Below are 21,165 nucleotides of genomic sequence, written 5' to 3' on the forward strand. Positions count from 1 at the left end.
CCTTGTGAGCACCAGGACCCAGAGTCTGAGCCAGACCTCTGAGCCTCCTGCGAGGGACGGTTCAGCAGCGGCCTGCCACGGGGCAGAGGCTCCAGGTGCGGCTCCCTGGGTCACACAGCCTGTGACCTAAGCCCTTGTGGAGGAGGTCGCCATTAACCCCACCACAGCGCTGCTGAGCAGACGACCCACAAACTGCAGAACAATTATACCAAAGAAATTCTTGCTGGTAAAGTTCTAGGACACCTAACCCCACAGGTTTCCCTCATAGCTCCGTTGGCAAAGAATGGGCCCGGAGTGCAGGAAACCCAGGTTCAATTCCTGAGTCGGGAAGATCCCCTGGAGAAGGAAATGGCAAACCCACTCCAGTATTCTTGCCTGGAGAATCCCACAGACAGAGGAGCCTGGCGGGCTACAGTCCCTGGGGTCACAAGACTTAGCAACTAATCCACCACCAGGAGCCATAACAGATTTCCGAACCTGGGGATCTGGCAAAGGTACTGAGAACTCCCAGAGAATGTGACTTTGAGGTTGGTAGGATTTGATTACAGAACTTACACAGGACTGGGGAAACAGACTCTGGGATGGCACAAATAAAATCTTGTGGGCACCAGGACCCAGGAGAAAGGAGCAGTGACCCCACAAGAGACTGACCCAGACTTGCCCGGGAGTGCCCAGGGGTCTCTGGGGAGGCGTGGGTGGCGGGGGCGGGCTGCAGGGCAGGGGCACTGAGTGCAGCAGTGCATCATGGGACCTTCTGAAGGAGGCCGCATTATCCTCACCACCCCCACCGTAGTTTGGTCTCAGGTCAAACAGCAGGGAGGAAACACAGCCCCGCCCATCAACAGAAAATCGGGTTAAAGATTTACTGAGCACGGCCCCGCCCATCGGAACAAGACCCAGGTTCCCCCTCAGTCAGTCTCTCCTCAGGAAGCTTCCATGAGCTTCTTATCCTTCTCCATCAGAGGGCAACAGAATGAAAACCACAATCACAGAAAACTAACCAATCTGACCTCATGGACCACAGCCTTGTCTAACTCAATGAAACTAGGAGCCATGCCGTGTATGGCCACCTAAGACGGACGGGTCACGGTGGAGAGTTCTGACAAAACATGGTCCACTGGAGAAGGGAATGGCAAACCACTTCAGTGCTCTTGCCCTGAGAACCCCATGAGCAACATGAAGAGGCAGAAGGGACAGGCCCAGGGGACCCCACAGAGCAGAGCGTGGGGACTGGGGCAGAGCGCGGGCACTGCCCCTGGCTCAGAGATGACAAGAGCAGTGCCCGGCGGAGACAGCAGAGGAGGGCGTCTGTGCGACAGGAGAGCCACCCTGGACCGTGTCACAGTCCAGAGGACTAACCTCACCTAAAGCAACACCACAGGGGACCGAGTCACAGCCCACACAGACACGCCACGCAGCAGGCAGACGGCCCCACAGACAGAGCAGCACTGGAACCTCTAGCCCCAGACAAGCTGATGAACAGCAAGAAAAGCGGAGAAGGGACTAAAAAATTCACAGAACAACTCAGATGCTAGGTAAGAGAAATCAGGTAAAACAGACATTTAAAAATCATTTCAAAAACGAATAAAAAGAGGGGATTCTCTGGCGGTCCAGTTGTTAAGACCCTGTGCGCTCACTGCCAAGGACCTGGGTTCAGTCCCTGCCCAGGGAACTGACCCCACCAGGCTGTGCGGCGCAGCCGGAGAGAAAGCGCGGGAGCCACACACAGCGGTGTGAGGAGAAGCGGGAGGTGCAAAGAGTGAAGGGACAAAAGCGTTCAGAGCAAACAGAAATGAACACGCCTCCCCGGAGGCTCAGGGGTGAGGAACACGCCTGCTAATGCAGGGACGCGGGCCAGGCCCTGATTCAGGAGCGTCCCGCACGCCACAGGGCAGCGAAGCCCGCGCGCCGCAGCCACTGAGCCTGTGCTCCAGGGCCCGCGAGCCACAGCTGCTGACGCCCTCACGGCTGACAGCTGAGGGCCCGTCCCCGGCCAGGTAACACACCCGCAGGCCTGAAGGCACAGCCAAAAAAGAAAGAAAGAAAACCCTTTGAACATCTGGGGGGAAAAAGCAGCTGATACAAGGAAGAAAATGAGACTGCCTCAGGTCTCTGACCCTAGGGGGCTCAGGTCTGGGCTGGACCACTGGGTCCACTGGCTGGACTGTGCCTGGGTGCCCTCATCACCCGGGGAAGACGACACCTCGGGGACCAAGGACACCAACAGGGGCCTCACGGGCTGGCAGTGCTCCCGCTCCGCACAGTGAGGCCGTGCCTGAGCCACAGCCCCGGGGACCCCCACAGGCCCGGGGACCCCCACGGCCCTGGGGACGCCCCTCCCCACCCCCACCACCCAGGAACTGCTCAGGTTCTGACTCTCCCGAACAGGCCATGAGGGAGACACACCACAGACAGATCAACGCGTCCAAATCCACACTCATGCCCCAAATTCACCACACCGCCACCCTCTTCCACGTGGTGAGGACGCAGGGCAGAAACACGAGCCCGGCGCCACCCCAGGCTCATGAGAGCGAACGGCCCTCCCGGCCAAGCGCCTCGCCACCAAGCCCCGCCGGCCCACACTGCTGGGAGCAGCTGTAGCAAAAAGTCTGCTCTTTCCAGAAAAAGCAGCAGACCTGGAGAAGGAGAGGTGGCTGCCCACCCTGACTCAGAAGCCCATCCTGAGGGGCTGGCCGCAGCCAGAGCAGCCGGATGTGGGGCTGAGCCTCAAAGGCCTGCAGCGAGACCCCCGTGCGGACCCCACCAGAACACGGCAGGCCTGTCGGCCACAGAAAACACCAAGCTTCTAAGAGGCAGTTCCCACAGTGGATGTCGGAGCTCTGGGAGCTAATGAGAAACCCAGACCGGCCTACAACCACCACCCCAAACAAGCTACAGTATGCACCCGGTCAGGAGCAAAGAGCGCGCTCCAAGGGGACAGGCTGTGAAAAACAGCCTGGAGTTCCACAATCAGTGCCCGGTTCTTTCTCCTGGAATTACACGCTGGGTAACAACGTGCTGGGTAACTATTCCTCCTCGTCTGCTAGCTGAGTCTTCAGCTTACAGCGTCAACTGTTCTCAGAATAGCCTAATTTCAAACGAAAAGCACAGGGGCCTGTCACAGCTCATGAGAACTAACACAGCAAACCGCAAAAATCTTACAGCAATAAGTCTGAAATTTACAATAAAACTTGATCGAAACAAAGGAGTTTAGTCTGTGTGTAAAATGACTTCCCTGAGGAAGCCAAAAGCCCAAAACTGACCACAGAAAAGCCTGCTTCTGAAGAGAGCAGGCTGCGCTGCAGGCGGACGCGGGGAGGACGGCGCCCCAGGCCGGGCCGGGCCTCTCCTGCCTCACGCGGGAGCCGAGCCCACACAGCGCGTGACGAGGGCCACAGCACGGACCGCCTGAGCGCACGCAGGCCGTCAGGACTATTCTCGGAGTTCTCCCTTCATGCTACCTCTAGTGCACAGGAAGGCTGGGCCTCAGAGCAGAAATCCTTCAAACAGTGGACGGGAACCAAAGACTTCGGGGAACAGAGAGCTGCTGTGCCACAGAAGATAAAACCAGCTTGGTCCAGACAAACGCTAACAGTGTGTCTTATTTTAACAACGGAGTGAGACGTAACTCACGTTCCACAACTCACTCATCTGAAGTACACAACTCCACGACTTCGAGCACATTCAGAGGTGTGCATCCATCGCTGTCTGATTTTGGAAAATGTTCATCTCCGCACAAAGAAACCCCACACCCTCCAGCAGTTACTGCCCACCCCGCCCTCCTCAGCCAGGCTCTACTCTTCATCTCCACGGCTAACCTCCTCTAAACGCCTCACACACAAACAACCTGTCCATGTTCTTCTGTGGCCAGTCTCCTTCAGCACTTACAGAAGACGCCACAACTGTTTCAAGGTAGCCTGGGCCAGGACCTCATCCCCTCTCACTGCTGAATAATAATGCATTCTACAGATACACCACATTTGGTCATCTGTCCATCGCTCGATGAATTTGGGGCTTGTTACCACTTTTTGGTTACTATGACTGTTGCTAGGAACATTTATGAACAAGTTTTTGTGTGAATCCACATTTCTAGAACTGCTGGGTCAAATGACAAATCCACGTCTAACTTGGAGGAACTGACAAGATGCCTTCCCAAAGGCAGCACGGTCTCTGCTGTGGTTGTCATTTCCTCGCTCCGTCCTGTCCGACTCTTTGGGACGTCACGGCCTGTAGCCCGCCAGCTCCTCTGTCTGTGGGAGTTCCCAGGCAAGAATACTGGAGTGGGTTGCCATTTTCTTCCGGCCATTTCTTCCTGCCATTCCGACCCAGGAATCAAACCCCATCTCCTGCATTGGCAGGTGGATTCTTTACCACTGGCCACCAGGAAAGCCCATCTTACTCACCACTATAAAAGAACCAGGATTCCAATTTCTCCACAATTTTGCCAATACTTGTTACGTCCGTCATTTTAATTCTAGCCATCCTAGTGTGTGAGACGTTGTTGTCACTGTGTTTTTGATTTGCAGTCGCCTAATGGCTTCTGTTATCACCTGGACGTCTGTGTATCTACTTTACGCCTCCCCGTCCATCACCAACTCCCAGACCTTGCTCAGACTCATGTCCACCAAGTCCATGATGCCATCCAACCATCTCATCTTCTATTGTCCCCTTCTCCTCATGCCTTCAATCTTTCCAAACATCAGGGTCTTTTCCAATGAGTCAGTTCTTCACATCAGGTGGCCAAAGTATTGGAGTTTCAGCTCCAGCATCAGTCCTTCCAATGAACATTCAGGACTGATTTCCTTTAGGATAGACTGGTTGGCTCTCCTTGCAGTCCAAGGGACTCTCAAGAGTTTTCTCCAACACCACAGTTCAAAATCATCAATTCTTCGGCGCTCAGCTTTCTTTATCGTCCAACTGTCACATCCATAGGTGACTACTGGAAAAACCATAGCCTTGACTATACGGACCTTTGTCAGCAAAGTAATCTCTCTGCTTTTCAACATGCTGTCTAGGCTTGTCATAGCTTTTCTTCCAAGGAGCATCTTTTAATTTCGTGGCTGCAGTCACCATCTGCAGTGATTCTGGAGCCCAGAAAACAAAGTCTCTCACTGTTGCATTGTTTCCCCATCTATTTGCCATGAAGTGATGAGACCGGATGCCATGATCCTAGTTTTCTGAATGTTGAGTTTTAAGCCCACTTTTTCACTCTCCTCTTTCACCTTCATCAGGAGGCTCTTCAGTGCTTCTTCGCTTTCTGCCATAAGCGTGGTGTTATCTGCATATTTGAGGTTACTGATATTTCTCCCAGCAATCTTATTCCAGCTTGTGCTTCATCCAGCACAGCATTTCAAACGATGTACTCTGCATATAAGTTAAATAAGCAGGGTGACAAGATACAGTCTTGATGTACTCCTTTCCCAATTTGAACCAGTCCATTGTTCCATGTCCAGTTCTAATTGTTGCTTCTTGACCTGCATACAAGTTTCGCAGGAGGCTGGTAAGGAGGTCTGGCACTCCCATCTCTTTAAGAATTTTCCAAAGTTTGTTGTGATCCACACAGTCAAAGGCTTTAGCATAGTCAATGAAGCAGAAATAGATGTTTTTCTGGAACTCTCTTGCTTTTTCTATGATCTAACAGGTGTTGGCAATTTGATCTCTGGCTCCTCTGCCTTTTCCAAATCCAGTTTGAACTTCTGCAAGTTCTCAGTTCACGTACTGTTGAAGCCTAGCTTGGAGAACTTTGAGCATTACTTTGCTGGCGTGTGAGATGAGTGCAATTGTGCAGTAGTTTGAACATTCTTTGGCATTGCCTTTCTTTGGGATTAGAATGACAGCTGACCTTTTCCAGTCCTGTGGCCACTGCTGAGTTTTCCAAATTTGCTGGCATATTGAGTGCAGCACTTTCACAGCATCATTTTTTAGGATTTGAAATAGCTCAGCTGGAATTCCATCACCTCTACTAGCTTTGTTCATAGTGATGCTTCCTAAGGCCCACTTGACTTCATATTCCAGGATGTCTGGCTCTAGGTGAGTGATCAAACCATCATGGTTATCTGGGTCATTAAGATCCTTTTTGTATAGTTTTTCTGTGTATTCTTGCCACCTCTTCTTAATATCTTCTGCTTCTGTTAGGTCCATACCATTTCTGTCCTTTATTCTGCCCATCTTTGCATGAAATGTTCCCTTGGTATCTCTAATTTTCTTGAAGAGATCTCTAGTCTTTCCCATTCTATTACTATCCTCTATTTCTTTTCATTGATCACTGAGGAAGGCTTTCTTATCTCTCCTTGCTATTCTTTGGAACTCTGCATTCAGATGGTATTTCTTTCCTTTTCTCCTTTGCCTTTCAGTTCTTCTCTCAGCTATTTGTAAGCCCTCCTCAGACAACCATTTCGCATTTTTGCATCTCTCTTTCTTGTGGATGGTCTTGATCACTGCCTCCTGTACAATGTCACGAACCTCTGTCTATAGTTCTTCAGGCACTCTATCAGATCTAACTTCATGAATCTATTTGTCACTTCCACTGTATAATCATAAGGGATTTGATTTAGGTCATACCTGAATGGGTCCAGTGGTTTTCCCCACTTTTTTCAATTTAAGTCTGAATTTTGCAACAAGGAGTTCATAATCTGAGCCAGAGTCAGCTCCTGGTCTTGCTTTTGCTGACTGTATACAGCTTCTCCATCTTCAGCTGCAAAGAATATAATCAATATGATTTTGGTATTGACCATCTGGTGATATCCAGATGTAGAGGCATCTCTTGTGGTGTTGGAAGAGGGTGTTTTCTATGACCCGTGTGTTCTCTTGGCAAAACTCGGTTAGCCTTTGCCCTGCTTCATCTTGTACTCCAAGGCCAAACTTGCCTGTTACTCCAAGCATCTCTTGACTTCCTACTTTTGCATTCTAGTCCCCTATGAAGAAAAGGACATCTTCTTTGGTGTTAGTTCTAGAAGGTCTTGTAGGTCATGATAGAACCATTCAAATTCAGCTTCTTCGGCATTAGTGGTTGGGGCATAGACTTGGATCACTGTGATAGTGAATGATTTGCCCTGGAAACAAACAGAGATCATTCTGTCATTTTTGAGACTGCACTCCAGTACTGCATTTCAGACTCTCTTGTGCCTATGAGGGCTACTCCAATACTTCCGAGGGATTCCCGCCCACCGTAGTCACTGATTTCTAATTTCACTCCACTGTGGCTGGTGAACACACTTTGTATGATTCCGATCCTTTGAGGCTTTTTTTTAATGGCTTAACATACAGTGTATTCTGAGTAACGTCTCCGTGCACCTGAGAACAACGTACACACCCTGCTCTTGCGGGCGGCACAGGCCACAGAGGCCTGGGAGGTCCAGCGGCTGACAGCGAAGCCTTCTATTCACTGCTGCTCTTCCGTCCACTGTCTATTACTGAACGCCAGGTACTAAAGTCCCAACTATGGACACTATTGTTGAAGCATCTATTTCTCCCTTCGTTTCTTCATGTGTTTGACTTCATGTATCTTGAGGCTCTGGTACTGGGTTTAGAATTGGAAACTCCCTGGCGATCCAGTGGTTAGGGCTCAGCACTTTCACTGCCATGGCCCAGGTGCAGTCCCTGGTCAGGGAACGTAAGGTTCCGCAATCCATGAGGCATGATCAAAAAAATGACCTCTACCACTGTAAAATATTCTTCTACGGCTCTAATAACAATCTGTTACAAAGTCTATTTTGTCTGGTATTAGTATAGCCACTCCAGCTCTCTTCTGGTTACTATCTGCAAAGCATACCATTTTTCTTCCTTGCACTAGTGTCTTTCGTTTATACCTTTTAATCCACAGTGTCTTTTGAACAAAGTATTTAGTTGGATCATGCTTTTTTTTTTTTTAACCCATTCTGCCAATCTGTCTTTTCATTCAAGGGCTTAATTCATTTACATTTAAGATAATTACTAATAAGGTAGGGTTTATGCCTGCAATTTTGCTGTTTCCTAATGTCTGTCATGTTCCTGCATTCTTCCACTGCCTTCGTTTGCACACCATGCATGCTAAATCACTTCAGTCCTGTCCAACTTTGCAACTCTATGGACTGTAGCCCTCCAGGCTCCTCTGTCCATAGGATCCTCCAGGCAAGAACACTGGAGTGGGTCGCCATGCCCCCTCCAGGGCGTCTGCCCCGCAGGGATGGGCCCGTGTCCCCTCCCCTGGCAAGCTCCTCGCCACTGGTGCCATCCGGGAGGCAGAAGTGCTTTTCAGTACAGCAGTCCAACTCCGTTTCTTTCTACTATTTATTTTTTAGTTACTTTCCTAGTAGCTGCCTGGGGATCATAATTAACACTTAAAACAATCTAGTTTGATTAATATAAATTTAATTCTAGGGAATTCCCTGGCAGTCCATGGTTAGGACTTGGCACTTTCACTGCCATGGCCTGGGTTCAACCCCTGGTTAAGGAACTAAGATCCCACAAGCCATGTGGCACGGCCAAAGGAAAAATTTCAATAGTATAGAGAAATTTTGTTCCAATATAGCGCTGTTCCTTCCCTCCTCCTGTGCGGTGGTTTTGTCATACAGATTATACATTTAAACATTACAAGATCATCAGTATAATTTTATTTGGGCTTCTTTGTGGCTCAGCTGGTAAAAAATCCGCCTGCAATGTGGGAGACCTGTGTTCGACCCCGGGTTGGGAGGATCCCCTGGAGGAGCGAGCGGCTCCCCACTCCAGTGTTCTGGCCTGGAGAATCCCACGGATTTCTAACTTCACTCCACTGTGGCTGGTGAACACACTTTGTATGGTTTGGATCCTTTAAAATTTGAGGCTTTTTTTTAATAGCTTAACATACAGTCTATTCTGAAGAATGTCCCCTATGCACCTGGGAATTTTATTTAAACTATATTAAAATTAGTTAAAAACTACTGTTTTATGCAGTTTTCTTTTAAATCAGGTAGGAGACCAAACATTACAGAAATATAAAGTCTTTTAAATTTGCCTATGCAGCTGTCTTTACCACTGGTCTCTATTTCTGCATGTATTCTACCATCGAGTATCCCTTCATCGTTGCCTGACCATTCCCTTCAGCATTTTTTTTAATTATTTATTTTTGGCTGTGCTGGGTCTTTCCTGCTGCACGCAGGCTTTCTCTAGTTGCAGCAAGCAGGGGCTACTCTCCAGTGGCACTGAGCGGGCGTCTCACTGCGGTGGCTTCTCTTGTTGCAGAGTATGGGACATACAAACTCAGTAGTGGTGCATGGGCTTAACTGCTCGCAGCAAGTGAGATCCTCCCAGACCAGGGATCGAACCTGTGTCCCCTGCACTGGCAGGCGGATTCTTAACCGCTTGACCACCAAGGAAGTTCTCCCTTGAATATTTATTGCAGCACAGGTCTGCTAGCAAGAAATTTCCTCATTCTTGTTTATTTAGCAATACCTTAATTTCTTCATTTATGAAAAATGGTTTTGTGTGTTAAAAAGCACAAAAGAGATGTCACTTTGCCGACAAAGGTCCTTATAGTCAAAGCAATGGTTTTTCCAGTAGTCAACATACGAATGTGAGAGCTGGGCTACAAAGAAGGCTCAGTACAAAAGAATTGATGACTTCAAATTGTGGTACTGGATCTTGAGAGTCCTTTGGATTGCAAGGAGATCAGACCAGTCCATCCTAAAGGAAATCAACCCTGAATATTGAGTGGAAGGACTGATGCTGAAGCTGAGGCTCCAATACTCTGGCCACCTGATGCAAAGAACCATCTCACTGGAAAAGACTGATGCTGGGAAAGATTGAAAGCAAAAGGGGAGGCGAGGGCAGAGGATGAGATGGCTGGACAGCACCACTGACTCAACACACATGAATGTGAAAGCCCCAGGAGCCAGAGCACAGAGGGGCCTGGCGCGCTGCAGTCCGTGCGGCCACGAGAAGTCAGGCAGGCCTTGGCAACTGCACAACAGAGCGCCTGATGGTGTCCCGCAGGTCTGAGGCCCTGTTCATTTTTCTTCATTCTTTTGCTTTCTGTTCCTCAACTGGATCTGTGCTTACCTTAATTTAGATCTTAATTTAATTAAAGTAAAAATCCTATTCCCAAATTCACTGATTTCTTTCTTCTGCCAGTTCAAATCTACTCTTGAGCCCCTCTAGTGAATTTTTCATTTTTCAGTTATTGTATTTTCAACTCCAGAATTCTATTTCATGTTTTTTAAAATAGCATCTACCTTTTTACTGATAGCTTCTATTTGGTGAGATATCACTTTCATATATTAATTATTTGAGCATAGTTTATTTTAGTTCTTTAGCCAATTTATAGTCCTTGTCGAGTATTATTAAGCCTAATGTCTGGGCCCTTTCAAGGACAGTTTCTACTGACTACATTTTTCCTGTGTGAAGACCATATTTTCCTCTTTCTTCGCGCATCTTATCAGTTCTTACTGAAAGCTGGCATTTCAGACAATACACTGGGGCAGCCCTGGAACTCAGACTGTCCCCTTCCCCAGGGGCTGTTGCTGCTGCTGCTGCTGCTCAGGGACTTTCCTGTGAAGCCTGTAAGTCCCCATAGTTTGCAGCTACCGTGAGTCTCTGCTCAGTTAGCTGAGTCATCAGTGACTGACTAGTCAGGGAGTTCCTTACATGTGTTGACTAGTGAGTGTCCGGGATGCCGCCATCTGTGGACACGCTGAGGCCCACTTTCAGCCCTCAGGCAGTTATCCTCTGCCTTCACTTCTTGTCTGTGCAGGACTCAGGTCTAGACAGCGGGAGGCCAGGCCCCTCTCAGGTCCCCCTGGGCACACACACAGCCCTGCCGCGCACCCTTCAAGATCCACAGCAGTCTGTCAGAGCTGCTCAGGGCCCTGGGCCACAGACACTCCCACTATTTCAGCCCCCAGCTTTGATTGTAACAAAGACACAAGGGTGGGCTCCTCCCCATCAGCTCTGCAAATGGGCTCCTCCAGAGAGCCGAGGCCAGTCAGTAATACCGCTCTGAGCAGAGGACTCCTGAGGGACCCCAGATCCAATCGGGGCCTTCCAGGAGCTGCAAGGCCGCTGCAAGGGCTCTAAGTCATGGCTGTCAGCTACCCACGTCACGGCAGAGGAGAATGAAAGAAGTCAAGCTGGAGGTTCAGCAGTTTTACTTGAATAAATCTTCCTGAGATTATGTCAACTTTTAGTTTATTTCCAGAGCTCCAGCACAGTTGAGTTTGACCACTTTTGCTAGTGTTTCCACTGCTTTTACAGAGGAGTGGGTTTATGAGGGCCTCACTCTGCAGCCTGACTGAATGGCACTCCGCTGCACAGGCACAGCCTCTGTGGCAAAGAGTGCTTCCCCACCCACGGCCCTGGCAGCTCTGACTCCCAGATCCCCACGTCCACCCTGCCTTTCCACTCCTCCTGCCTGGACTCAGATGCCCGCCATCTCCTCCAGACCAGAGCAATCAACCTTGTCCTAACTGGCTTCCCTGCCTCAAACTTCATCTAAAATCATCCTCTGCATTCAAAATTACTATTCTACTAATAAAAGATAAATTGTAAAGCATCACTCTGCTGTTTAAGACATGTCGACGGCCTCCATGCCACAGAGGAGGTGCGCACGACCAGCTCCAGCGGTTGCCACGCTGAGCGCTCCCGCCGCACCCCCCGCCTGCAGGCATGGTCATTCCGGGACCCCCACAATCCCCGCTGTGTCCCGCCCATCTGTGGTGCTCCCACTTCCTGCACCTGCAGCTCAGAAAGGCTGCCCAAGCGTGACCCGCGCCACCACACCTGGCCACCCTCTCCGGACCATCGCCAGCCCTCCCTGAGGAGCTGACGACCCTAGTTTTCACTACTTGCCTCACACACTCTCCACTCTGGCTACAAGGGCTGGGCCCCTGTGGGGGAGAGGCCACAGCTCATCACCCTCAGCGTTTAGCACACGAGGAAGAACAGGCTCTGCACAAGGCCCTCTCCCTGTGACCTACTTCCAGCATCCCGACCTCACCTCCGACCTACCTTCCTCTGGGCCTGCTCCGCGGCAGCCGCGCAGCCTCCTGCTGTCTCTTCCACACGCGGACTACCGCCCCCCACAAAGGCCTTCACACCTGCTGTCCCCTCCAGTGAGTGCACGACCCAGTGCCTGCCAGTCTGCACAACTGCCGCCTTCAGAGCAAGACCAGCCCTGGCCACCCGGTCTGAAGTGGAGAACCCACAGCCCCGTGTCCCCCGCCACCTCCTCACCTGCACGTTTCCCTCTCGTACGTCCTGTCTTCTCACATATGATGCAACTTTCTGTTTTCTATTTCCACCCACCAGAATGTAAGCGCCACAGGAGTGGACAGATCTGCGTGTTTGTGTCACGGCTCTATCCCCTGGCACTCAGTGCCCAGTGAGGAACGCACGCCCAGCCGAGTGTGCCCCGTGAGAGCAGCGGTGCCCGGTGAGGAACGCACGCCCAGCCGAGTGTGCCCCGTGAGAGCAGCGGTGCCCGGTGAGGAACGCACGCCCAGCCGAGTGTGCCCCGTGAGAGCAGCGGTGCCCGGTGAGGAACGCACGCCCAGCCGAGTGTGCCCCGTGAGAGCAGCGGATGTCCTGCACTAGCAACGGTCCCCAGGGCTTCCACCCGACCGAGCCAGGACACAGCGGGCGTCACCGCGCCCGGAACGGCCGCCGGAGCGGGTGGCGTGCTCATCCCCAGCGCAGAGCTCTGCACGAGGCTCCCTGCCCCTGAGCCCACCCTATCGAGGGTCTGGCCTGCTCTCCTCCAGGAGGACACCTACCCCCTCCACTGCCGCCAGCACGTCCGATCGCGACTAGAACACCTCTTGCCTCCCACGCAGGCCTCCTCTGACCCACTGCCTCTGAGGCCCAGAGACCTTCACGTACAGGTGGACCTGTCACTCACCTGACTCTTCAGCAGCCTCCCACACGACACCTCAGGGAACTCAGACTGCCCGCAGAGAAGGGCCACGCCCTCTACACTCCTGCGCCCAGGGCTCTCGGGTCCTGGAGCGGGGCCACATGGGCAACTCAGCCCAGCCTTGCTCCCTCCGGACCCAGCTCATGTGCGGTGTCCTCAGAGAGGCCCTCTGTGAACACCCTACCTGACGCAGGCTCCCTTCTGTGCTCCATCACGATGACACATATTCTAAAAATATTTCCAGTTTCAAAAGCTTGAGCTCAGGGTTAAAACTAACTCTTCGAAAAGTTAGGAATTCAAACTCTCCTGACTGATTCATCATCGGCAATTACAGAATCCACTGGTGTCCCCACAGACTTCCATTTACCACGCTCCACCACCAGCAGGAAACTGCCTCGTTACCACAGGTCACACCGGTGAGGCAGATCCTCCCAAGACGCCTGTGCCCCTGCCCTGACCTCTGGGGCCTGGAGCACTGTGAACTGAGCCCTAAGAAGCAGGTGTTCTGTGAACAGAGACCAAGCCCACCCGCTTGCTGCCTCGAGTAAGAAGTAAAGTAAGAGCCACAGAATTCCAGGTTCTCTCAGAAATTCTACTAGAAACTCATGTCATACATGTCTAGTGAGAACCACCCACCCAAACTAAATTTACAATAAAAGGTATTATCACTCCACTCAGGAGTCAAAAGGTGAAAGTACAGAGTCACATTATTCTTTCCCAGGACCTTCCCTCAGGGAGCCATTAATCCATGGCATAAATAATGGCCATTAAGGTGATGAAGGTCTGCATGGCGTGTGTGTGTGTGTGCGCACGCGTGTGTAATATACGAAGGTCTGCTGTGTGTGTGTGTAATATACAGAATTAGTCCAAAACTTATTTGAAAGGAGACTATGATGAGAGTGGACACCACCACAACCCTGGACACTGGAAGGAGACCATGGTTATGGACTCACCTAACAGAGCAAGCTGGACTCCAGCCGCCCGCAGGAGGGACCAGCGAGAAGCAAGTCTTCGTCACCGAGTCTGGCAGCCTCAGGACCTGAAGGTGCCTCAGGAGGGGCCCTGGGGGCCGGGCTGGAAGATACAGAAGGAGCAGCAGCCGCTCTCCCAGCCCGGCCACACCCCAAATCCCAGCAGAAGACAGCAGGCTGCCCCCCACAAAGCAGGAACACCCACCTGCAGGCCTGGTGACACCACCACATGCTGGAGGGAGGCTCAGAAAAGCAGAGCCGAGAGACAGACGCCCAGAGCAGGGAGACCCCCGCCCAGAGCAACCGCAGCCAGGCTCCCCACACCCGCCTCCCCACCCAGCAGGAAGGGAGCCTGCAGCTTCTCTGAAGACGACGGAGAAGACGGCTGACACATGGCTTCCCTCGTGAGAGAGACCCTCAGCCCTCACCCCTCGGCCCACAGCGAGGCCTCTGCCGAAGCCCGACCCATGCCGGCCGTCACTGGTCCATGTGATGGCCAGACACTGACCACGAGGCACCCCGGGCCAGCTCCAAGCACGAGCCAGAGATGGACACAGACCTGCAGAAAAAGAATTCAGACCAGAGGGGCAACGCAGAGGAGCAAACCCCAGACAGTAGACATTCTCACACGAACAGAAGAAAGCACCCTTCAGGAACCAGATGCCAGCAGCAAAGGGCCACCCTGCCAAGAAGGAAGCCCTGGAGGGGAGGGAAGGAGAAGTCAGGAGTCTGGGATCAATGTATACACACCACTATATATGCAGTGGATGACTAACACGGACCTACTGTATAGCCCAGCAAACTCGACTCAGCATTTTGTAAAGACCGATAAGGAGAAAGAATCTTTAAAAAGTAGATACACGAGTGTGTGTGACTGGCTCACTTTGCTGCACACCTGAAACTAACCCAACACTGTGAATCAGCCCTGCTCCAGTTTAAAAGAGAGAGCGAGAGAGCCCTTAAGACGTGCAGCAGAGAGAACTCTCGCCCACTGTCCATGGAAAGGAAAGTGGGGCAGCACCTGTGGAGAGCAGTTACTACATGATCTGGCCATCCCACTCCTGGACACACATCCAGAAGAAACCCTAATTCAAAAAGGTGCAGGCACCCCAGTGTCCATAGCAGCGTTACTCACAGCAGCCAAGACATGGGGGCAGCTTAAGCGTTCATGACAGATGACTCGAGTATACACAGCCTTAATAAATATGGTATGGAAGTGAAGTGAAGTGAAACTCGCTCAGTCGTGTCCGACTCTTTGTGACTCCATGGACTGCATAGTCCATGGAATTCTCCAGGCCAGAATACTGGAGTGGGGAGCCTTTCCCTTCTCCAGGGGGTCTTCCTAACCTAGGGATCGATTCCAGGTCTCCTGCATTGCAGGCGGATCTTTACCAGCTGAGCCACCAGGGAAGTCCTGAATATGGTATTTGTACATACATACACATGTACACACACGTGCGTATGGTACGTTCTTTATGAACATGCTGTGTAAGTATATATACACGCCTAGTACTCAGCCATGAGAAAGAACAAACTAACGCCATCGGCAGCAACATGAACAGGCTTAGAGATTATCATACTCAGTGACGTCAAACAGAGAAATATCATATGGTATCACCTATACGTGGAGTCTAAAGTGACACAAATGAACTTATTTATAAAACAAAAACAGAACTTCTTTGGTGATACACTGGGTAAGAATCTCCCTGCCAAAGCAGGGGACAAGAGTTCAATCCCTGGTCCAGGAAGATTCCGGATGCTGTGGAGCAACTAAGCCCACGCACCACAGCTACTGAGCCTGCATCCCGTGGACCGAGAGCCTGTGTCCCTCAGCAAGAGAAGCCACGGCAACGAGAATGCTGCACGAGCAACCAAGACCCAGCAGAGCCAAAAACAAATAAATACATGTTTTTTGAAAAGTCAAATCATTATCATTCTCGGCTAAGAATAATATTTTCAGACAGTAATTAAATGCTATAAATCAATTAAATTAAAAACGGTGACACATCAGAACATGGGAAAAGGAAAGCTTAGGTAAGTTAAACCCTCATCTTCCACAGTAAGATAAGAAGTCAATAAATAATGGCTAAATGGAGAAAAACACCCATGACTGATATGCAATTTAACATGTAATTTAGAATAAGTAATCACATTTTTAAAGTAAATATGAGAATGAGGGGAGAGGGGGGAGACAGGGATTAAAAAATAAATAAATAAAGTAAATATGAAAAGAGATGGATGTAAAATGAAAATAATTGACTTAAGCTTAGGAATGAGGGAATGGGGTGAGGGTCCACTGTTTTATAATTAAGGGGACGGCACCCACTCCAGTGTTCTTGCCTGGAGAATCCCATGGACGGAGCAGCCTGCTGGGCTGCAGTCCACGGGGTCGCACAGAGTCGGACACGACTGAGCGACTTAGCAGCAGCAGCAGCACCCACTCCAGTGTGCTCGCCTGGAGAATTCCGTGGACAGAGGAACCTGGGGGCTACAGTCCATGGGGTCAGTAAAAGTCAGACACAAAGGAGCGACTAACCCTCTCTTAAACTACATTCTTGATTTTGTTTTTCATTTCTTTAAATATTTACTTAGGAACAAGTAAATAGCAGAAATTAATATAATTGGGAAGACCTGCCCAAACCCGTACTATGACACTACCCCCTCCCCGCCACACAGGATGAGCAACCCCCAGGCCCGCTGGCCCCAACCGTGGCGCCTGAGAAGATCTGGTCCCCCAGAGCTGCCGTTCCATCAGTCACGCTCCCCGCACGCCACCGCAGGGACCCCCAGGGCCCCATCCTTGCAGCTCTAGTGAGCAACTAGATCAGGAGAGCAAATTCCGAGTCCCACCGCCCCGCCCAAGCACTACGACCCACTCTCTCTGCCCCTCTCAGCCCTCACCCCAGCCCAGCCAGTCTCCACCCATCACGAAAAGCATGCCTGACCCGCCTCCTCCATCGGAGCACTTGCTGGCAAAACCTCTCCTCTTCCGCCCTGGCCCGTCACTCCTGGTCTACCTCCCCACCCCTAGGGGTCCTCACCTTTCTCACCTGGTCCAGAGGCTCCTAACTGTCTTCCCTCCTATCTCCCCAAAGCCAAGTCCTTCCTCTGCTCACCTGCAAGATCCCGCCATGCGCCCCACCTTCCTCTGGCTCTGAAGAGCAGGCACAGTGGCTCCCCACCCACCCGCCAGCATTCCAAGGACACCTGCCCCCAGCTTCCCCACCCACACTGCAAGCCCCTTTCATTTTTCCCTTTAGGTTCCCCTCAACACAGTATATGTGCATGTGTGTTCAGTCACTAAATCGTGTCTGACTCTGCGACCCCATGGACTATAGCCTGCCAGGCTCCTCTGTCCATGGGATTTCCCAGGCAAGAACAGTGGAGTGGACTGACACTTCCTTCTCCAGGGGATCTTCCTGACCCAGGGATCAAACTCCCATGTCTCCCGCATTGGCAGGTGGATTCTTTACCACTGAGCCACCTGGGGAGCCCCAACACTGTGTACAATGCGTGTATGTTAAACTTACTTATTTCATGTCTGCCTCACTGGGATATGAGCCACACGAGGGCACTCTTGGTCGGTTTTTCTGTTCAATGTGTGAAATATGCACCCAGGAATTTGCTGAACAAATGCATTAATCTTAAAAAAGCACCCTTGACCCAATCATGATAGGCAGAATGTCCCCAAAGACACTCACACCCCAATCCTAGGACCCCATGAGTCTGCAGATGTCACTAAACCTGGGGAGCCCTACGGGAGCCCTGGGAGCGGTCAGGGAGACCCAGGTCTGGACAGATTGGCTGGGGGTGTGGGGAGGGGAGTGGGAGAAGAAGGCAGGCGATCTCCAGAAGGACTGAGGCTCTGGGAGGCGCAGGCCGAGCACCTGCTGCCAGGCTGTGCCCGCTCCGATCCCAGGAGCGCGCCTGTGCGCTGGGAAAAGGGCGCTCCCGTGTCAGAGCGGCCCTGGGGTCTCCACCTCCTCCCTCCCGTTTCCCCGTTCTTCTCCTGGGAGCTGCCCGTCAGGCCCCCCGCCCAGTCCCCTCCTGCGACCCCCTGGCCAGCCCTCCTCCCTGGCCCAGGCCCCCTGGGCTCAGGCACATCTGGAGCTCTGGCCATCCTCCTGGAGAGCTGGCTCAGCAACGCGCTTCAGAGGAGAGGTCCGGAGCCCCAGTCGCTTGGGTCTGGGTCCTCAGGGGACCATTTCAGGAGCAGTGCCTCGGCCTCCTTGGCCTCCGCCCTTTTCTCCATGAAACAGGGAGCACCTCAGTACCCGCTGTGAAGTATCAGCTGCGTAAACAGAGGTAAAGCTTCTGTGACGATCGCCACCCCCTCCGTCAGCTTCCAGCTCGGATTCCAGTCTCGTGGTCTCACATGCCACCTACACACGACGCCGTCCGCTCACCTCCGAATTCCATCCTTGGGATCCGAAAGCACGCTCCACATTACTCCCAAACCTACTGCTGTAAACAGGGTCAGGGTCTACCCCCCCCACCTCAGGCGGTACAAACCTGAGAGAAATATAGGAAACAATAGTTTTCAGACACTGGACCACAGCCTGTGGGAGACAGCGGCCACTGAGAGACAGGACAGCAACGCGAGGAGCCCCACCACTTCCCGGGGGCCCAGCCCGAGGCCCCTATGAGGGCCGGCACAGGAAGCTGGATGCAGTCCTGTAGGAGCCGCACCACTTCCTGGGGGCCAAGCCCGAGGCCCCTGAAGTGAGGGCACGCACGCAGAGTAACGCTGAAGTCAGTCCCGTCTACTCTCACAGAATCTAAGTCTCTGAACAACAGGGACTGGGGCCCTTCAGTTACACACTGAATCCCTGATGCCTAGGATAATGCCCGGCACGCAGCAGGCACCAACAGGTTTCTCAAATGAATGAATGAATTGAATAATTATGTCAAAAAATAAGAGTCCAGAAAAACAAATAAATTTTTAAATACGCACGTTCAAAACACCCTTCACTCTTGGAGTTGCATCATAGCTATTACAGAACAACAAGAACGCAATATGAAAAACAATATTTTCTTAGCTACTTCTACAGCAGATTTACGTCAGATCTACAGTAAACGCTGCATCAGAGAACACGAATCAGACACATAAGCCCCAGCAGAACAGCGCCTCCTGTCCCTCTGCGACCAGCTTCCCAGTAAGACAGTCTGGGAGGCTGTGGACACGAGGACCCACTGCCCGTCCACGGAAGGCAGCCTGAGAAAGGCCAGGCCTCGGGAACTGGACGACTCAGCACCACAGACCCACAGGCCCTCCACCCCTGCAGCACCCTCCGTGCGGGGAAGGCTGGCGCACTGCTCCAGGCGAGGACGACTCAGGCCACAGGTGAGCGATGAGAGCACCAGGTCTGAACAGGGAACTGACTGAACGGAAGCCGTGTGCTACCTGAGAGGAGCCCCTGAGGCTGTGAGGAGCGAGTCCAGGGCAGGAGGCCCGCGGAAGGCGCCCGGCACATGCGGACGAGCCTCCATCCCCCGCAGCCCCCGGTGCGACCGAGCACCCGCCTCATCACCAGAGACTCTGCTCTCGCAGGCACGGCGAGGGTCAGAAGAAGGTTCTGGTCTGGTAGTACCATACCAGACACACACCCCTCACAGTAACCGGCCAGAAAAAGCTATTTTTCAACAGCAATAAATACAATCCAAAAGTATTCCAAAATATTCATTTTTTTGCTCTATTTTTCCCACTGTGCTTTAAAAGACTATTCAGTATCAATGTAGTGCCCTTTTTCAGTGCTGTTTAAACTGCAACAGAAACTCATAATTGCCCTCCCAACCCCAGCACACAAAGGAAGGCTGGCCTTAGGAAAAGCAAAGCAGGATCCCCACACAGCGCCTGACCCCTGACCCCACCCTAAGCAGCTCAAGGTGCTCTAAGTACACGGAACACCTAATCCTCACGACACCCTTCTGCTGCCATCAGAAGGGATCTTTAAAGGGGAAAAACAGGCACTGCGGTGCAAAACAGAAGCCAAGCAACCCAATTTGGATTTGGTGTTCACACTTCTAAGCGATCCTGCAGAGGAGGGCAGGTGGGAACAGCCACACAAGGGAGACACCTCAAGTACAAGGAGGTGGTGAGCACAAAGCCGCTCCAGGCTCACAGAGCTGGGGAGGGGTAGGTGTTTTCTTGCTTTTAATTTTTTGCCTATGCTGTGTGACTTGCAGGATCTTAGTTCCCGGACCAGGGATACAACGCAGGGCACTGGTAGTGAAAACACCAAGTTCTACCCACTGGACCGCTGGGGAATTCCCTCACTGGGTTTAAATTTGGGGAAAAATGAAGACTCCCAGCTGTCTTGGGCCACAATTTGCAAAAGTGAGAAAGAAAAAGGGAGAGAATCAGGATCCGACTCCAAGCATCGGCCAGACGCCCCTCCCTTAACGAGCACGTCCAATTCTCAGCCAGCCACTCCCCCTGCCCAGGGCCAGGAGTGAGCCAGGGAAGAGGGGCTGGCCTCCCTGCAGAGACAGTCCTCTCTTTCTGGGGCACAGGCCTGTGCGGGCACCTCACTCCCCTCCTTAAACCTGAAGCACCCCAACTCACACAGAAGCCGAGGGGCAGACCGCTGGCCCACCCCACACCTGCCCACCTCCCCCGGTCCCACTGGGCGGCTCCCCCAGCAGCCCCTGACCCCTTGCCCTCGAGTGCACGGGCAGGTACCGTGAGCCCGGACGTCCTCCTCTTTGCAGGGCAGAGACTGCACCCCAAGGGCACGCGATGCACTGGGCAAGGCCAGGCCTGCCTCTTCCCTTTGTGGCACCGCACGTCGCGGCCCCACACCCTTCCTGGTCCTCTTCCCACATCGGCCTCTGAGGCACTGCTTTAAGTCGGGCGCTTCCTCCCGACGTGCTCTCTCTTCTACGCATCCTGGGGTCCCTCACAAGCCTCCCTCCACAGAGGGCAAGGGCTGACCTCAGCACAGCCCCAGCTCCCCACCACGAGCAAACACCCACCGCCACCCAGCCTGAAATTCTCCTCCTAGGCAAGCGACACGCACTGCTTTCCGTGACATCTCACCTGTGTCGATTTTCATCCCAAAGTCAGGAAGGCTCTGAAGAAGGCCAACGCCAGAATCAGCGAGTTCAGTTTTGTGGTCTGACGCCTCAGACACCCTGTGACCTAGTGAAAACTGCTCATTTTTGTCTTCTAATGAGCATCTCTCAATTCGTTTGGTAAGCTGATGGTGAAGTGACTTCCCTTTACTCCACCCTGCACCCACGGGAGCTGACAGAAGCCATGGGCTCTCTAACTCCCCCTGTGGGGTCCACCAAGCCCAGTGCCGACCAGAGGGAGGGAGGCATCCCTGCACA

At 52.2% G+C, this 21,165-nt stretch overlaps 1 protein-coding gene across 5 annotated transcripts in view; it reads right to left on the reverse strand.

Moving 5' to 3' along the window:
- Nucleotides 1-21,165, reverse strand: part of AP2A2 (adaptor related protein complex 2 subunit alpha 2) — a 67,122-nt gene that overhangs the window by 40,166 nt on the left and 5,791 nt on the right. For 2 of the 5 annotated variants that reach the window (XM_006045825.3, XM_006045824.3), the window contains exon 1: nucleotides 4,404-4,633. The exons of the other annotated variants lie outside the window; for them this stretch is intronic. In XM_006045825.3, coding sequence (XP_006045887.1) covers nucleotides 4,404-4,482 — 79 coding nt within the window. In that variant the 5' untranslated portion in view covers nucleotides 4,483-4,633. Of the gene's footprint in view, nucleotides 1-4,403; nucleotides 4,634-21,165 lie in introns of those variants that run through there. 5 annotated transcript variants of the gene reach the window in all.

This window comes from Bubalus bubalis, chromosome 5, assembly GCF_019923935.1.
Source record: "Bubalus bubalis isolate 160015118507 breed Murrah chromosome 5, NDDB_SH_1, whole genome shotgun sequence".
NCBI lineage: Eukaryota > Metazoa > Chordata > Mammalia > Artiodactyla > Bovidae > Bubalus > Bubalus bubalis.